The 17003-nt window shown below is 40.4% G+C and overlaps 1 protein-coding gene across 1 annotated transcript in view; it reads left to right on the top strand.

Moving 5' to 3' along the window:
- Positions 1-17003, top strand: part of LOC126388148 (vacuole membrane protein 1-like) — a 95113-nt gene that overhangs the window by 53796 nt on the left and 24314 nt on the right. The window contains exon 9 of the mRNA XM_050041060.1: positions 6408-6469. Within this exon, the coding sequence (XP_049897017.1) occupies positions 6408-6469 (62 nt within the window). The remainder of the gene's footprint in view (positions 1-6407; positions 6470-17003) is intronic.

Here is a 17003-nt window from a genome sequence, read left to right as displayed (position 1 = left end):
AAAAAAAAAAAAATTACAGTAATACAGTAAATACAGTAAACTTTAACAGCTCCGGAAGTGTTTTACTTGTCTGGCGTCTTTTCTAGAGAAACTAAAGTTATTCGTGCCAAAGTTTGAGCTCTGCATACATGTTTAATTCAGAGGAACAAGTGTGTTGAATTATGAATCACACTCATGCACAGCATCCCTGCACTGTATTCTGCTGAGCAAGGAGGCCATTTTGTGCAGCCAATGTAAGGGGAGTCAACCATTTTGTGATCGCAGCTGCAGCAGCACCCCCAGCACATTATACAGTAGGCTGGTCAGACGACAGCAGATTGAGGATTTATGGGAAAGTAAAAGATATATGCTAACCCCTTGAATAGGAAAGTGCCGTTAGGAGGACTTGGCATCACAGACGTTCCTTCTAATCCTGGAAAATCTTCAATTTGCGTCCAGGAATTTGCAGCATGTCTGTGATTACCGTCAGGGGCTTGACTTTCTGTTTTTTTAAGCAAACGTTGGAATTTGCTCACTGTGATTCAGAGAGGAAGGGTTAAAAGCTTTTCTTCCCTCACTAGGCCTCATTCCTTATCATACGCAGAAACTATTGTCCTGCACCAAACTGAGAAAAAAGGTGGTGGTGGTGGGGGTGAACCTAGTGAGCGCAAGCTAAAGCTGATAAACATTGTCTGTGGGAGGTGATGGAGAAAGAGAGATGGGGGAGGAAGAGGAGGGGGGGGTGGGTGGGGGGGGTTGCATGCATGGTAGGCACAATCACACACACACAGTACCAGATTACACCCAGGGGTCCCAGGGGCCCACACTGACAGAGGTGTGTCCCTCCTTGTCTCACGGAAAGAAAGACTTCACCCGGCTCTTCGGCATGTCTGGGGGGCCCCAATCTCTCCTGTAGCTGCTTGGTTCAATCTTCTTCAGGCTCTTCAAGTTTTCTGCTTCTAATGCAAATGATTCAGTAGTTTACAGCGTGTGAGCAGAAAACAAGAAGTGCTGGGCGAAGCAGAGCAGGTGACGTTCTCCCTCATGGGCCAAGAGGGAACAAAAGGGGATTTTGAGGCTTGTGGTGTGTGTGGGCGTAGAACTCTCAATGCTTCAAAGCGTGTTTTTGATCAGGGTTTGTACCTGTGTGCTTCAGGTGTGTTCTCACTAGTCTCCAAGGAAAGGCTTTTTTTTTTGCTGTGCTGCTTCCGCCTTTTCATTAAGCTTCATGTTTGAATGTCCGCTGTTGAATGGTTAACGTCAGCGCCTTTGTGACGCAGCAGGTCACCTGAGCGTGATGGGTGATGTCATGTCAGGCCCTTGAGACAGGTGATTTTGCAGAGGACAGAAGAGGGTGAGGTGTGGCAGATGACTTATGGACTTGTATACTGCAGAAGTGAAATTAGAGAATTGTTTTTGTTACAGCCCGGGGTTCTCACGGGTGCTGGAAATTAGTGCTGCACAGTTAATTTAAATATTTTCAAAATCGCAGGAGCTGCAATGTTAAATTGTGCCTCAATATACCATTATAAATGAGGCATTGTGGTGCTGCAGAGATGCCCAGGCCAACAAATCATTTTCCAGAGGTAAGGGAACACGCTTGTTTGGTACGGACCCCAGCAAAAATTACATCATCGTCATTTTTAAACTAAAATGAAATGCAAAAATGACCATTCCCACTGAAATCATGACTCAAGTCGTGATATCTGTCAAATTAATCACTAAATGATTTATTTATTTATTTATTTTGGCATACTGTGCAGCCCTACTTGAAATCCTAAAAGTTTGTGAATTTGAGGGTAAAAATCACAGCCTTTAATGTTTTTGAAAACAGACATACACAGACATGGGTCATTGAATGGGTGCTTGAATTTATAGATTTTGTGCACAGGGTTTGTACAAGGTTCTTGATCTGTTTGAATTTGGCACTCAGAATATTATTATTTACTGGACTGCCTTGAAAATCAGACATCTTTTTACTTGGTCCTTGGAAAAGTACTTGAATAAAATTGAGACTAGAACAGAATGATAAATAATTGTCTAACAATGTATTAAGGAAAATATTTTAAACTACAAAGCCGAGAATAGTCATGATTGAAATTATTTTTTGATGTCCTATGCATGCTGTGAGCGTCAAAAGTTTGGTAAACTCTGCGTCATGATGTTTTGCTAGCCTGCAAAATGCGCACATTAGAGTAGGGTCAGCTGTTAGCATGAATGGCAGTGTGTGTCTGACTGTGGATTGTGAAGCTGTTGAATGGATGTGTGGCGTTAGCTTGCTAGTTGCACTGGTGGCTGTTAGCAGCTAGCGCTCCTTGTTAGCCGCTGAGCCGCTGTTGATGCCCACAGGAATCCACCCAGATCTGGACTATCTACAGTGGGTGTATGGCTTGATGTAGGGCTGCACATTATTTGGAACATTATCAAAATTAAATTATGGCCAGATGCCATATCCAAATCACAGGAGCTGCAATTTTTTGATAAAGGTAGAATGTGTCCCAGCATACCATTACAAATGAAGCATTGTGGTGCTGCAGAGATGCCCTGCCCTATTCATATTCCAGACATAGGAGAGCATGCTTGTTTGGTAAAGACACAAATCACATTATCTTTTTTTTTTTTGCCTCACTAAAATCGCAACTTCTATCAAAATTGCAGTATCTGTCAAAATAATAGCAGTCTGATGGTTTTTGCATATTGTACAGCTCTAATTTGTTTGCTGTTTGACAGGCAGGTGAGAGGCTCAGTTGTCTGTGAGCGTAGCTGTGTTGTATATAAACAGTCTGACAGAGCTGAAAGTTAGTTTTTTAAACCTCGAGACAAACTTGTTGCAGATTTAAAAAGAATTCAGGCTGTAGTTAAGTTTTTTTATGCTTCTTAACTGTGAGATCGATAAGTCAGAGTTGTCTTGTTGTCTCAAATGAGTTATTTATGATCTCAAAATTTGAGCTTTTGAGCTTTTCAAATGATGATCAATAAGTGTGTCACTATTTCTAAATTACATTTTTTGCACACGTTGTATCAACGGGGTGATTCACAAACACTGAGTGCTTTTGAGAACAAGTGATGCAGCGTTGAAACAAATAGTGGAGTCATCGATGTGCCGGCTCTGCGCTCCCTAGATTTTCCTGCTTTTCTGTCCTTTGCCAATCACATGCCTGAATAAAAATAACCAGTTAATTAAAGTTAATTTCAGGCCCTGGTAGCATGTGTGTACAATTCTTTTGCAACAGATGGTTGTGGAGAAAACAATTTCAACCTGGGAAATAAGAATGAGTGCTTGAAAAGGTGCTTGAAAGTCTTTCAATTTGACCTGCCCCTCTCTGTACGAACCCTGGAAATTGGAGTTATTCAGATAGTTGTTTTACGTGGTGAAAAGGCTTTGTTTATCTGCTGTCTGTGAGCTTCTGTGCAGCCTGCTAGCTCTCATAAAAAGTCTCAGTGTTGCAGCAGTAATTAACCTTGATCTGTGTCCTAAACTGTGCCATGTTTTGTCCTTGAATTTAAGGGAATTGGGCCTTTAAAGTTGTGAATTTGACGTTTAAGAAGGTGTGGGAACTCTGTACGCCCTTTGACTTTTTTAATCTGAGAGTTAACACGAAATTAAATGCAGGATGCTCTCACTTCCACATTACTGTCAATTCACTCAGTACATCTCATGGTTTTTGATAATGATTGTTCCTTTTCTGTAAACTGTTGAGAACTGACGTAATGCTTCCCACTTGCTTTTGTGTGTGTGTGTGTGTGTGTGTGTGTGTGTGTGTGTGTGTGTGTGTGTGTATGTGTGTGTGAGAGAGACAAAATGGTTATGACTGGGATGTGAGCAGCTCTTATCAGCTTTATCAGTTAACTGAAATCAGAGAGTCAAGACGATGTCACTGTCAGTTTCCGAGCAGACACATTTAAAGCATCTAAGTCAGCTTTCCTGTGTCGGCCATCTTGTTGTCCCTTCTTCCTTGCTTTGTGTGGGATGATAAATCACTCGTCAGTGCCTGTCGGAGAGATGTGGGTGCACAAAATCAATACTAAAGTGCATGACTTCAGAACGTCCTCCTGAGGCCGGGGTTAAAAAGTTGCCATGAGGGGATACGTACTGCACCGTCTCATGTTTATTTTCTGAGGCACAGAAATGTCAGTGTCCTTTTTTTTGTTGTTGCAGATGTCAGTTATAAGTTGTGTTATTTCTGTGACATGGCCATCATTATGACTTCAAGTCTGTCTAACCTTCAACGACATTTTGAGGCTTTCACACCCACACAAATTAAAAGACAACCAAGTGACTAAACACATGCATGACCTGGATGGCATCATGTTACGTAACCTCACAAAGGACACTGTCACAAAGCACTGATCAAAGACTGCTGTCACATGCAATTAAAATCTTTCCATGTGGATATGATGTTCTGGGTGTTGTACTGATGTGGCTGTCACATTTGGTTTTGTTCAGTTATAGTGTCATTTATCTTACTGTATATTTCCTTGTTTTTTTTTTAATTGTCTTGGACGTTACTGGTGGTCCTCCCAGTGAGGCCAGTTTGCAGCATTTGTACTTTAAAACCTCGAATCAATATACTCAGTAGCCAGTTGAGATCCTTTATTGAGACTGATCTGCATGTCAGGAAGTAGTGTGTCATTTCATTTGATCATTTAGCCTGTTGCAAAAGCATCATGGAAAATATTCTGCTTATGAAATGAAATAATGTCAACTAAATTGGTGAATTCCACCCACGGTGACTTGACCCCAGGGAATACTTCTGCGGGGGGTAAATGGAAATCTTGTGGTGTAGCTGATCTAACTTGAAAATTCAAAAAATTTAAATAGCAATTTGATTAGAAAATAAATAAATACATATGTATATCCTTATATTGAGTCATCTGTAACTCAGACACAATGTGTTGTGATTGAGAGTGTGTGAGAGGTAGTCAGCAAGTGAGCAGAGCAGTCGAAACAATCAGCTATAATAATGTGTAAATGCTTAAAAAGTAGCTAAAAATAATGAATATACTGGGGATGCACTGATTGTGAAACTCTGGGCCAGTATCAATGTTTAAATTAACAATATCCCACATAGCAAAGACCAATGTTTTCCCCTTTTTGTGCCAGGGACCCAAAGAAATCTTCATTGTAAATGATTGAAATAGCTGCCACTGATTGTACAAATGCAAACTTGACCAAACTAACCTAAACATTGACAATTTAATTTCATGAAAAAATACAGTAAAAGAATACGTAAAAACATATGATATAAAATATATGCAAAATAATATCCAGTTAATTACAAATCCAAATGAACACATATGGAAGCTGACGGGTGGTGTTGATGAAGGGGTGCTTGAGTTCATATGATGCAGGCGTACGTCCTGAAGGAAAGGTTGGAAACCACTGAACTAAACAACATGAGACCTTTGAACACTCTTGGCCTCAGTTAGATCAGAAACTCTTACACAGTTTTCACATTAGACTCTATATTCTTCTAACTTCTAACACGTTATATTGAGTGAAATATCCAAATCCAGGATGACATTTTTATGCCTCCATCATTATATAAAATGGAAAATTCTAGTTGTCTCATGTATCATTTTATACACTTTTCCCTGTAATTCGCCAGTATATATTTAGTATCTTTGGAAACCTTGGGATCTCGACTAGAATTTAAAATAAGGTTCTGTGGGTTTGAACAATCCTTTTCTGCACAACACGAGTTTGTAATGATGGACCCGCCAAAAGCTCTGTTGGGTTAAGCCTTTCTAATGGCATGTTGAAGGCAACCGAGATGTTACTGGATCAAACCACATTTTTAGTGGTAAAAAAAACAAAACGCATGTTTGTTTATAAGAATACAGTAACAACTTAAAGGGCACGTAAAGGACCTTGAAAAATCAGGTCAGTTATTGGGTGCATGTTCCTGCCACCCTGCAGGAAGGCACAGGGCTGATATGAGCCAGAATGGTCTCTAGTTGCCCGTCTGTCCCTTCTGGCTCGATGACTAAGCAGGAATCAGACCGGACAGGAGCCAGCCTCCAGTCCAGACCCCCTCTAAAGCAATGACACATCTCCTCTGATTGTTGTACTCCTCTGTCCATCCATCCTTTAAACACACACACTCCTCTGATGACAGCCAGTGTGATATGCTGACCTACTGTTGCTCATGTGTCATAGAGCCTTGGCCTTTTATTTCTTGACCTCCATGACAAAAGGGCGTCTTCATGGCTGCTTTTAGACCAAACCGCCTTGGTGGTGCAAGGCATGGGCTCAGGCATAAAGGGTAGTGTGTGTGTGTGTGTGTGTGTGTGTGTGTGTGTGAAGGGGAGTTAAGGAATTACTGATCAAACTATGATGCACATACTGCCTTGTTCTGCACCCCAGCAGTGATCTCATGGCTCAGTAACTGACTCGCTCTTTCTCTGTGTGTTTCTTTGTCATACAGAAACTGTTTGTGATCGTCACCTTCAGCAGGCACATAGTGGAGCAGATGGTCTCCCTCATCGGGTGAGTAAGCCTCAGCGGGTGTGTGTGTGTACTTGTGTGCATTTGTTTGCTCACCAAAAGTACTCTGTGTGGGGTGTGCAGCTATCACACATGAAAGAGTTAATGCAGAACTTGACGGTTGAAGGCCCATTTAAGGTGGTCATGTGGCATTCAAGAAATCTATGTCCCTTTGTGTGAAATCTGTCTCCTCTTCCTCTGTGTGACTCTGATGAAGGTCATGCAAGGCAAGGCCGGTTTATTTTTGTTGCACATTTCATACGCAGAGGCAATTCAAAGTGCTTTACATCATGAAAGTCTAGCCTGTTTTTAAAAGTAGTCAAAGTTGGGGCTCATCTAAGATCTTCCGGAAGTTTATTCTTGCTCTGTGTGGCATAATAAGTGACTGTAGCTCCACCCTGTTTTGTTTTATTACTTCGCAGACTGGTCCCTGGTGACCTGAGAGGTCTAGATGTACTTTGCCTTAAACCATCACGTAGGGCTGCACGCTACTGGAAACACTGTTTTCTTCTGCTGTGATATATATTGCAATATGAAAAAATACACAAGTCTTTACTAGACGACTTGAGTTGCTCCATTTAGAGATATTTAATCATACTAGAGTTAGTGGTGTGACTTTATAGGGGATTGCATAGAAAATAATAGTAATAAAAGCAGAAGAATGACTTTTCTTTGAGTGCAAACCATCTTATGAATTGATTTTAGATATGCTGGTTGACTCACCATGACACCATTGTGTTCATATAATATTAATTGACCAATCCAGACTAAAGTCAGTGGTCTCTAGTGTGTCATATTAATAATGCACGTTGCTTATCCTAGTTTATGAGGCACCCTCATGTTGCCCCCATCCTGTTCCTGCTAATTTTCAGATTGTGGTCGACTGCTGGCGTAGCGTGCTTTGGTTGTTTATCAGAGACTTTTCTTGAAGAATAACACTAGCGTTACCTTGGAACTGTAGTTGGGAGGCTAACGCCGGATTTCCACTGGAAATCGTGTCCGTTGCGGAACGGCAGCGCTGGTTATCCGCTGCGTGCTCCGCCGTCCGTCAATACCCACCGGCTGCATTTGCTGTGCGGTGCGGTGCAGCTCCGCCGGAAGACATCTCAGTGCACTGCCATGATTAATATCTCCTCGTCCATGGTGTTCACGGGGTGAAATGACATCTGAAAACCTCTGACCTGTTGACTTCAGGCCTGCCTCTGCCCATTATGTAGTTTTTAAGGTGTAGTGCAGGGAAATATGATCCGCCGTGAACACTGTGTATTTTATTTTGAAAATTAACCGGATGTTTTAATGTGTTTCTGTGCACGACTTCCTGCCCCGCACGATCTGCTCTGTGCTGAATTGCTGCGTTGTGCTCCGGCGTCCGGCAAAAATAGAAGTCCTGCGTATCTGTTGCGGAGGGCTCCGGAGTGCCGGAGCTGAGACGGAGCCGGAACGCAGCACAGCCGCAGCCGGTGGAAACACACACATTGACTAGAATTGAATCCTATCGGCTGCGCTGCCGTGCCGGAGCGGAGACGCAACCAACACGCATCTGGTGGAAATTGACCGTAACTCAGTTTGGCCTCGCTCATAGCTGGTAACTAGCTTTTACAGAGCGGCAACTCTGCGGTGAAGAATGGACAGAGACGTCATGATGACGTTGCATCAAACAGATGCTTTATTTCTTCATTTTTACTATTTTTAGTTGTTATACTGGAACCTGAGTTTATCTTGATAATTGCGTGCTGAATACTGTAGCGTCTGAAAGCATGCATTTCACTGTGTCTGCAGCATCTACCAGCCTGCTAACGGTACTTTTCTAGATTCTCAATTCCCACAACCAATGCCGCCAGACTACGTCAAATACATGTGCAGTATATCTATTAGATTAGAGGAGCAGTTGCAGCAGTTTGATGGTTTGAAAGCAAACTTTTAGACCCAGCACTGGATGTCAGGGTGTGCAGTTTTCATGGCAACACCGCTAGTTTCATCTGAAGTAGTTTGGAAAAATGATAGACAACACTAGAGGGCTATTGTTTTAAGAAATAATGAAAATGAATGAACAGTTAAGTTAAACTTTCACTGTTCCTGGTGTTCTGCTGCGGTCTGTGTCCAAAGTGCAGTCTGTGTGTGGTGCAATGAATAACTGAACAATATATAAATATACGCCAACATCACTTTAAATTAATGGTCCAGCTCCAAAAGTAGAAAATCAAAAGTGGCAGCTAATGCTAATATGCTGGTAGGCCACCACAAATAAATGAATGTGTGGGAAACCTTGTGCACGTAACCTGTCGACTTGGCCGGTAACATTAGTCATAAGAAATAAAAACCGTGTGAGTTTTCCTTTTGTATCAAGCAGGCGTGTTTGAGTTAATTTGCCTTACTTGACATCGCACGCCCTGCAATGCGACTATTGCATATGCACACAACCTGATATTGATGCTGAAATGATATATCGTGCAGCGGTACCATCAAGTGATTTAAAGAAAATTGAGAAGTAGTGTCACATGCTTCCTTGATCTCCGTTAGAGCTCTAGCAGCAGCATTCTGCATGAGCTGTAGCTGCCAAATGGTGGAGATAAACTGGATCCATTGATGTATGCTAAGTTGACAGATCCTGTTCGTTTCCTGTGGAGAATAGGAGATTCAGCTGTGCGTTGCATGATGGGTATCGTGTAGCGAGTTGACTGATCATTTGCCATATCTGAATTTGTATTATCATGACTCAGCCTCAGCTTTATGCTGTGAAACTCTAAAACTAGGCAGTGCAGATCAAATATGGTTAATTACTTTGTTAGTGCTACTGTCTCAGAAACATATTTTAGTGTACTGTTTAGCTGTAATGCAAGAAAGTTTGTGACCTGGCTTCCATGTTAAATAGTTAAGCCAAAACCAAGCATCTCCCACCAGCTGCACTGTTTTGGTTCAGGGATGTCTTTCTATTTGTTTGCCAGATTTGATGTAACCGACAGGAAGCATGAATTTGTTTTTTTCTAAATCTTGTTTGGACGTATTGTTCATTTTGAATGACACAGTGATTTTGGAAGATGTCTTGTTGCTCTGTCCTGCCTAAAATATTGCAGACCTTGAAACAGAGGTTTTGTCACATTTTGTTCCCCTTTTGGCTCCTCACTCTGGTGTAATAGTCTACATGGTGATTAATGGCTTGGATTTTTCCACTGGATGACTATGGGCATGAACATGTTCCAGTTGATTCACAGGACGGGATGAACTCTTGTCCATCATGGAAACCTCCTCTTCTGCTTTATCTCTCATGATGCACTGTTGTCGTCCTTTTAACCAATCAGCTGGTAGCTACCTACCTGACCTCATAGGGAGCACAAGCCAAAAGACAAAGCAGGATCACAACTGCTGTCGCATTTTTGATAAAATAAGGCTCTTCAGGTGTCAGACGTCTCAGACAGGATGTACTAATTTTTATTTTTCTGGAGCTTCATGGCAGGAAAGAAAAAGTCTGAGTCACTGGTGAGAAAGATTTCACGAAGGGAATTTATTTGTGCCAGTATTTGTGTATACCAAGCTGTTTTTATCACGAAGCCATCAGACACAGGCTGGTTTTGTAGGTGTAAAACCATTAAAACCTTTGACAAAACAGTGCAAACAAAATGTAAAAATCACACACACACACACACACACACACACACACACACACAGCCTCTAGGCCTCTTTTAAAATAAGGGCTACTGTAGATTTAAGTGTAAAGAGGCTTGGTGCTAGGTGTGGGTGCTGATAGGTGCCATGATGGGTGTCCTTGTAGAGGTGCCAGGGGTTGCAGCTGGAAACTGCCCTCGACACACCTGCTGGTGGGAGTGCCATTTATCACACACACACACTCATACAGTCATGCACGCTCTTGGGCTGTCTCACACACACTTGCTGAAATCAGGCGATGAGATTGCATCAGCTTTCGTCCATCCTGTGTCGTCTTTTTACACGTTTGCTTTGTTTCTAAAATTAATTTTTGGAAACGTTGTTTGGAGAGCGGTCCTGAGGAAGCTGTTGTTGCTCTTTTCTCCACGTGTATTTTTATAGACAGTGTTTGATTGTTTTAATGCCATAACTCCTCCCTACGTGTTCTCATCGAGGTCTAATACGGTTAGATAGCACAAGCTTCTTCTTTAATGTGATTGTAGTGCCAGCTTTTAGGAGCATACTGCCACTAGCATGAGCTTTATAAGAAAAGTTTTTAGATACTCTGTATGTGTGTGTATGTGTGTGTGTGTGTGTGTGTGTGTGTGTGTGTGGGGTTGTGAAAGACCTGTCCGCTCTGTCTCAGTCACTGTTCATTGAGCTGCAGACTCAAAGCGACAGATCATTGGATATTGACAGGTTTCAGTCTGACTCACTGCCCCGCTTCTTCTCTAAAGGAAGTTTCCCCCTTTACAACTTGTCAACCGTCAGCTTCCTTCCTCGCTGAGGCCTTTCCACCTTCACCTCTGATTCTCTGCACTGCTCGCACTCTCACTCTCAATCACGCATCACCTTATGAATGGGTGACAGCCTTTCGATTTTAACCCTTCATGCACCGACAGACCACAGTGACGGTGTTAGCTGTGCAGGTGCTTGAAAGTAAATTTACACCTCTACACCCGTTTAAATGCGGGCACCTGCAGTTGCCCCCACCTATCCACTCTGCACAGTTGCCTGAACACACACAAACCCTCTGTGCGTGTGTACACACATAAACATGAGGCCTCTGGATGCCCTATTTTTTTAAAAAAAAACTTAGTTATACTAATTTTGCACGTCTTGATTTTTTTTTCTCACCACAGCCCCTTTTCCAAAAAATTTCATTAAGCATTTAAAATGTGATTTAAAAGCGTGATTTACTTTTTTTTCTTGATTTATCGAGTATGAAATGATTTTCTGTGAAGTTCTTATTTCTTGGTGTTGCAAACAGATTCCTTTAGAGATTTAGAGCCATGACTGTGTGAAATGTGTGATGACTGTCTTTGAAAATTCTTACACCAATGACTAATTTGCTGTGTGGTCTGATAGCTTTTTAACATTCTAGGTATTTTGGATTATAAAAAAATCAGAATCAGATTTATCGGCCAAGTGTGTGTGCAGATACGAGGAATGTGACTCCAGTCTTTTGTTGCTCTCAGGGTTCATACACAAAGCAGAACAAGTGGAGCACAGACGCCTCACTACTATTAACATTTGACGACCATGTACAAATATATAAATATAAAGATAGAAATATATAATATAGACATAAATCGTGTCTTTATTGTGGAATTTTAATATTCGAGCTCAGTTTGTTTTTGTTTGCTTGGCTCTGGATTTGCTCTCTGTAAACTGAGGGAATAGTATTTGTCTTTGTGGGTGAACAAGATGACCGTTGCTTGGACTTTGGCCATGGTGATTTCATTCTCTCATGACATAATACCAAGCTACACGATTAATTATCTGCTCCGTGCATGTCAGGTGAGCTGGTTGGCAAACAAACACACAAGAGGACACAGAAGTCAGAGGCTGTAACCTCTCCGTAGTGACCATGTTTGAACTGTAGACTGAAGAAATTTGTTTTATCTGTTTTATGTTGTTTTTTGTAGCCATTTTCAATTATTTTTTTAATTTAAGTCAAAAATCATTTATCAGCTTCATGGGAAATCACACACTTTTCACTATGAGTCCATCAGAACTTGCTGTCTGTTTCAAACTGAAGCCATTTTACTCTGTGAATCCCCTGAATTGCATGTTTTAGTCTGACCTTTAATTTTTTCTGAAAAAGACGAGTTTTGGTGATAAGAAAGAAGACCTGCTTGTGTATGGTGTTGCCTCTGCTTTATCTAAGCATTGCACATGCATTTCCTAGCTTATATTTAGCGTTGATGATACTGGAGTTTCCTACTTTGAAACAATATTTTGAAAAACATTAATATTTAAGACCATTTGAGATACCACAGGGAAAACTAACGCTGAGGGCATACAATTAACATTTTTATTTAAAAGATAAATATAACATGACACTGAGACTTTTCTTTTCTTGGTTAGTAGCAGAGACCAGTAGAACGACTGTAGTGAACAATAGCAATAAGAGAGAGTGAGAAAGTGAAATGAGATATTCAGAATCATTATCGATAAATTGATATCTTCGAAAACACAATCAGAAGCTGATTTTAAAAAACACATAACCACTGGTTGCTGGCTAGTGTGACTGTCAACAAATTAGATCTGCAGCATTAAAGGTTAATGTTTAATTATTTGGGAAATATTCCTGATGAAGGATATTGTCTTATTCGCTCAGCAGGGAGTGTCCACAAACTCCTCTAAAGTTTCATTAAGAAAATGATGCGTTTTGCAACACTGTCACTTAAAAAACGGCGATGTGGCAATCACAGTTGTGTATCATGATTTAGTCATATGATGTCCTACTTGTTTCCAAATGTGGGCCTTTTTTTAGGGATGTTTCTGAATGTTTTTACTCATTCATCAGCAGTTTGAATCCAGAAAGTAGTTATTCTATGAATGACAAATGGAAAGTGTGTTACTGAAATTCAGTCTCACCAGAGAGCTTTGGATCTGAGGCTTTAAACGTCATGAGGCTCTAAAACTGTCAGCAGCCATTTTCATCACCTCTGTTAACAAAAATGACCAGCTCCAGTTTTTTTTACTAGCTGGAAATAAAAATGTAGAGAATATGCAGAAGATTTTTTTAGAACAAGTTGAACATAAGTGAGTTAAAATTTCCATTATACATTTATGACTGTCTGATGTTCCCTTTGGGAGTGAGACTGGTGGAAAAATAAGTCCTGTCCTTTGACAGTTGTTCTATCAAGTGAAGTATTCTTCCTTTTTCAACTGTTTTTCTAATTACTGTCTGTTTGGGACAAAATAAAATGTGTGTCAGACGTTTCAAAACTTGATATATGACTTCTTCATGTGTATTGTGGAAACAGACTCTCATATCTCTGGCAGATGGGTTTCACTCGTTTTCCTGTCGTGCAAAGCATTTAAGTTTGAATCTATAACCTTCTGTCAGCAGTGGAAGGATAATAATAAAGATAATTTTGCTTTGAAGTGCCACAGAGTCACAATAAAACCCTGCTCGGATGCCTTTTGGGCTGATAACGAGAGCTGATAACCAGGTCGGATGGAGCTGCGTGTCTGATCAGACTTGTTAGGTTTCTTGTGTCCTGTGACTAATGTACAGATGTCTCCTCTTCCAGGCCAGCCTTGCGTGTACAGTCATTGTTTAAGGCAGGAGAAAATTCTGCAAACTCACATTAAGCGGGGCTTTGATCAAGATCTGAGGCAGTTACATGTCAAAAGGTTTCATGCTGTTATTTAATTAAAAGTGTTCATTTTGCAGTTTTTTGCCACTAGTCATTAAAAAACCTGCTCAGGCTTCCCATCTTTTCTAACAAGTCTTAAGCGTTTGTAGTTGTTGGTTTTTTTAACTTAATTTTTATTTATTTTTTCAGGTTGAAGGGAAAAGAAGAATATTTTTTTTATTGATCAAATCGCAGTCTTAAAGAAATAGTAAGTTTCTCCATCCAGTAAATTTCGTTAATTATTGCAATCCAGTCATCCTTTGAAGGGGGGCTCGCCTGTGATGGCTTTCTTGCTTGTGACAGAAAGTACTTTGTAAAGGTATTTGTCCTGGGTCATGAGATTGTCCAGGGTTTTTCCCAAGTACAGTATGACTAAAGAACAGTCAACTTTTATTCCAAAGATGATCCTTATCTCTTTGGCAATCTCTTGCCAATATGGATAAATAAGTGGGGATCCCCCAAAAATATGAAAGTGGTACGCCATTGATTTACCACACCGCCTTAACCCTATGGGCCCTAGGCGTTTTTGGGGTATTTTTACTGCCTTTACTTTTAAGCTCATATCAGTCATTATAAAGGCTACATACACATGCTATATCTTGTTTTTTTCAGGTCAATCAGGGCTAACCAGATTTGCCATCATTCCTTCTATGTGCCTGTATTTTATATGAATTTTTATATCAATGAAAAAAACAAATCTGTGTGACTAAATTCTTACATTTTTACATGTATCTCACCATAGCAAGTTGGAAGAAGACATATTCTGCCATATATGAAGAGGGGAGACTCTCTGGAATCTGGCAATATAAGAACCATGATGCTGGGACATTCTGTCACTTCACATGTCCCCCCTCAATGTATATGGTGACTACTACAGCATGCATAATTAGGCTGCAGTTGTCTGGGTGCGTAAGGGTGAAGTGGCTGGTCTTGTCATACAAAGTTTGATGGAGTGTCAACTGGACAATATGGAGATATTTGCATCTTGAAAGCCGGACAAATGTGGATAGACAGGGAGAAACACACGCAAGCCTAAGACGTGGTAAGATATGATATTCCTCACTATATGAAGTGACTGATAACAAGATCTGTATGTCTTTTTTTTCACTATGAAAACATTGGACTACCGACAAGTGCTTGGTCTTGTCGGAAAGCTACAATTTCGCTGTTTCACGTGATATGTGTGGCTTCTCCCATGACGCATGGTCGCGGAGAAAATCAATAGAGAAGAACAGGTGTGAATTTGGACGCACAACGCATCGTTCGGGCCCATAGGGTTAAGCATTTGTCCCGCCCCCGAGACCCAAAGAGTCACAAAATATCGTATTATGTTTGAATTGGTGGTCCTCGTTTGACCCTCCCAAATATCATTCCAATCATCCTCAGATATCTCCAGGTCTGATTCCCTCTCCCTTTTTTGTTTGACCCTGGTAGTGGAATAATTTTTGGAATTTTGTAATCTATTATATATTTGATAGTGAATGTGCCTCTATTTTTACAACAAAACTTTAAACTTAAACTAAACTACTTAAACTTACATTATATTATATTGTCGTCATACAGTCCCTCCAGGAGTTCACTGTCTTTCTCTTGGGCTTGTTGTGGCTTAAAATGCCTGATTTCACAGAAGCTTTTCTAAAAAAACAAAAGTGATGTATGTTGTGAAGTTTTTAGGCCTTTTTTGCAACAAAATTTCAGGTACAAGTGAGAACTGTACAAATAGTTGCAGGGTTTTTTTTGTATAGTTCGTTTAATATAAGGGATGCACTGATTTTGACGGCCAAACACTGGTTTCAGACGATGTTCACCATTGGTCTATCAGCAACTACGATGACATTCACCAATGGCAGTGGCTGACGTTTTTATTTTTCGGCGTTTGGTCTTTATTGGATAGGACAGCTTTAGAGTGACATTGTGCCGCATCCTTTTATGCTGATGCCGTCCCTGGGAAAACCTTTATTTGCCCCAGAAACGTTTTCTATCGTCCCCAGGACGCCATTAGTCCTGGGGACTAATGGGGGACAGAAAAACATTGGCCTGGGGGTGCCCACTTGCTCACCTGGTAGAGCTCTACTGGTGTTCCAGCGACAATTGAAAACGTTTTCCAGATGAATAAAGATCTTCCCCAGGATGCTGTTGACACAAAAGGACACAGTTAACTCACCATCAACTTATCATAGGACACACCCTATTGTTACCCTGGTAATGCTACAAATCCGCATTCAAATCGTCAGGAGGAGAGCTAGTTAACGTTAGCTTTAAGCAACCAGTGGCCACAACTAATAGCTAACTGAGGTTGCATTGAGTTACATTATAATGCATTTAAGCTCAGTTCAGTAAATGCTAGTACAAAGCAAAGGTACATTATGACGTTCTCATGATGTGTGCAAATGTAATCTTGTGTTTAGGTTTGGGTGAGAAACTTGAATAAATTTGGCTGTTTCAAAGAGAAATTTTTTAATGTTTTCACAGAAATTTAAAAGAGATGTTCGAGGTGGAATTACGTTATGTTATTCATAGTAAAAAGTCTTTTGAAGCAGTTATTTAAAAAATGTTTTCATGTGAAAGAAGGTTATATTTAAGGTTGTGTCATACATTTTTATGATTGAATTTGCACACTAAAGGTACAGTAATTAAGGGTTGAATGACTTTAAAATGGTTCAGGGTTTTGTTTTTTTTTGTTTTTTTGAAGATTTCTTGTTTCCCTGGCACAAAGGGGGGAACAAATAATATATAACAATAAAACATTTGCCACTGGCCAAATTGTTATTTTAACATCAGCCTAAAATATCATATCTGATGCACCCTTGTTAAAGATCAACTTGTTCAGTAAGAATTAAGCTAGACTGTTCTGAATTTGTGATTTATACCACACTAACTTTACCACTAACCAGCATATTTAATCCAACTCTCCTTAATTCTGTCAGCACTTGCAGTACATCTGGATATAACAGTCTCTACCATGGTGATTTGTCTTCTCTGTTGTCAACACATTTCAGTCGTTCTCTTGGTATGTTGCAGCAATATACTGGTTTAAAGGTGCACAGGGATATACAGTATCTCACATAAGTGAGTACACCCCTCCCATTTTTGGAAATATTTTATTATATCTTGTCATGGGACAACACTATAGAAATGACACTTTGATATAACTTAAAGTAGTCAGTGTACAGCTTGTATAGTAGTATAGATTTACCTTCCTCTGAAAATTACTCAAAACACAGCCATCAACATCTAAACAGCTG

This window comes from Epinephelus moara, chromosome 3 (assembly GCF_006386435.1).
Source record: "Epinephelus moara isolate mb chromosome 3, YSFRI_EMoa_1.0, whole genome shotgun sequence".
In the NCBI taxonomy this organism is placed as follows: domain Eukaryota; kingdom Metazoa; phylum Chordata; class Actinopteri; order Perciformes; family Serranidae; genus Epinephelus; species Epinephelus moara.
The sequence above is the reverse complement of the archived record's forward strand: the minus strand, read 5'-3'. Positions and strand labels throughout refer to the sequence as shown.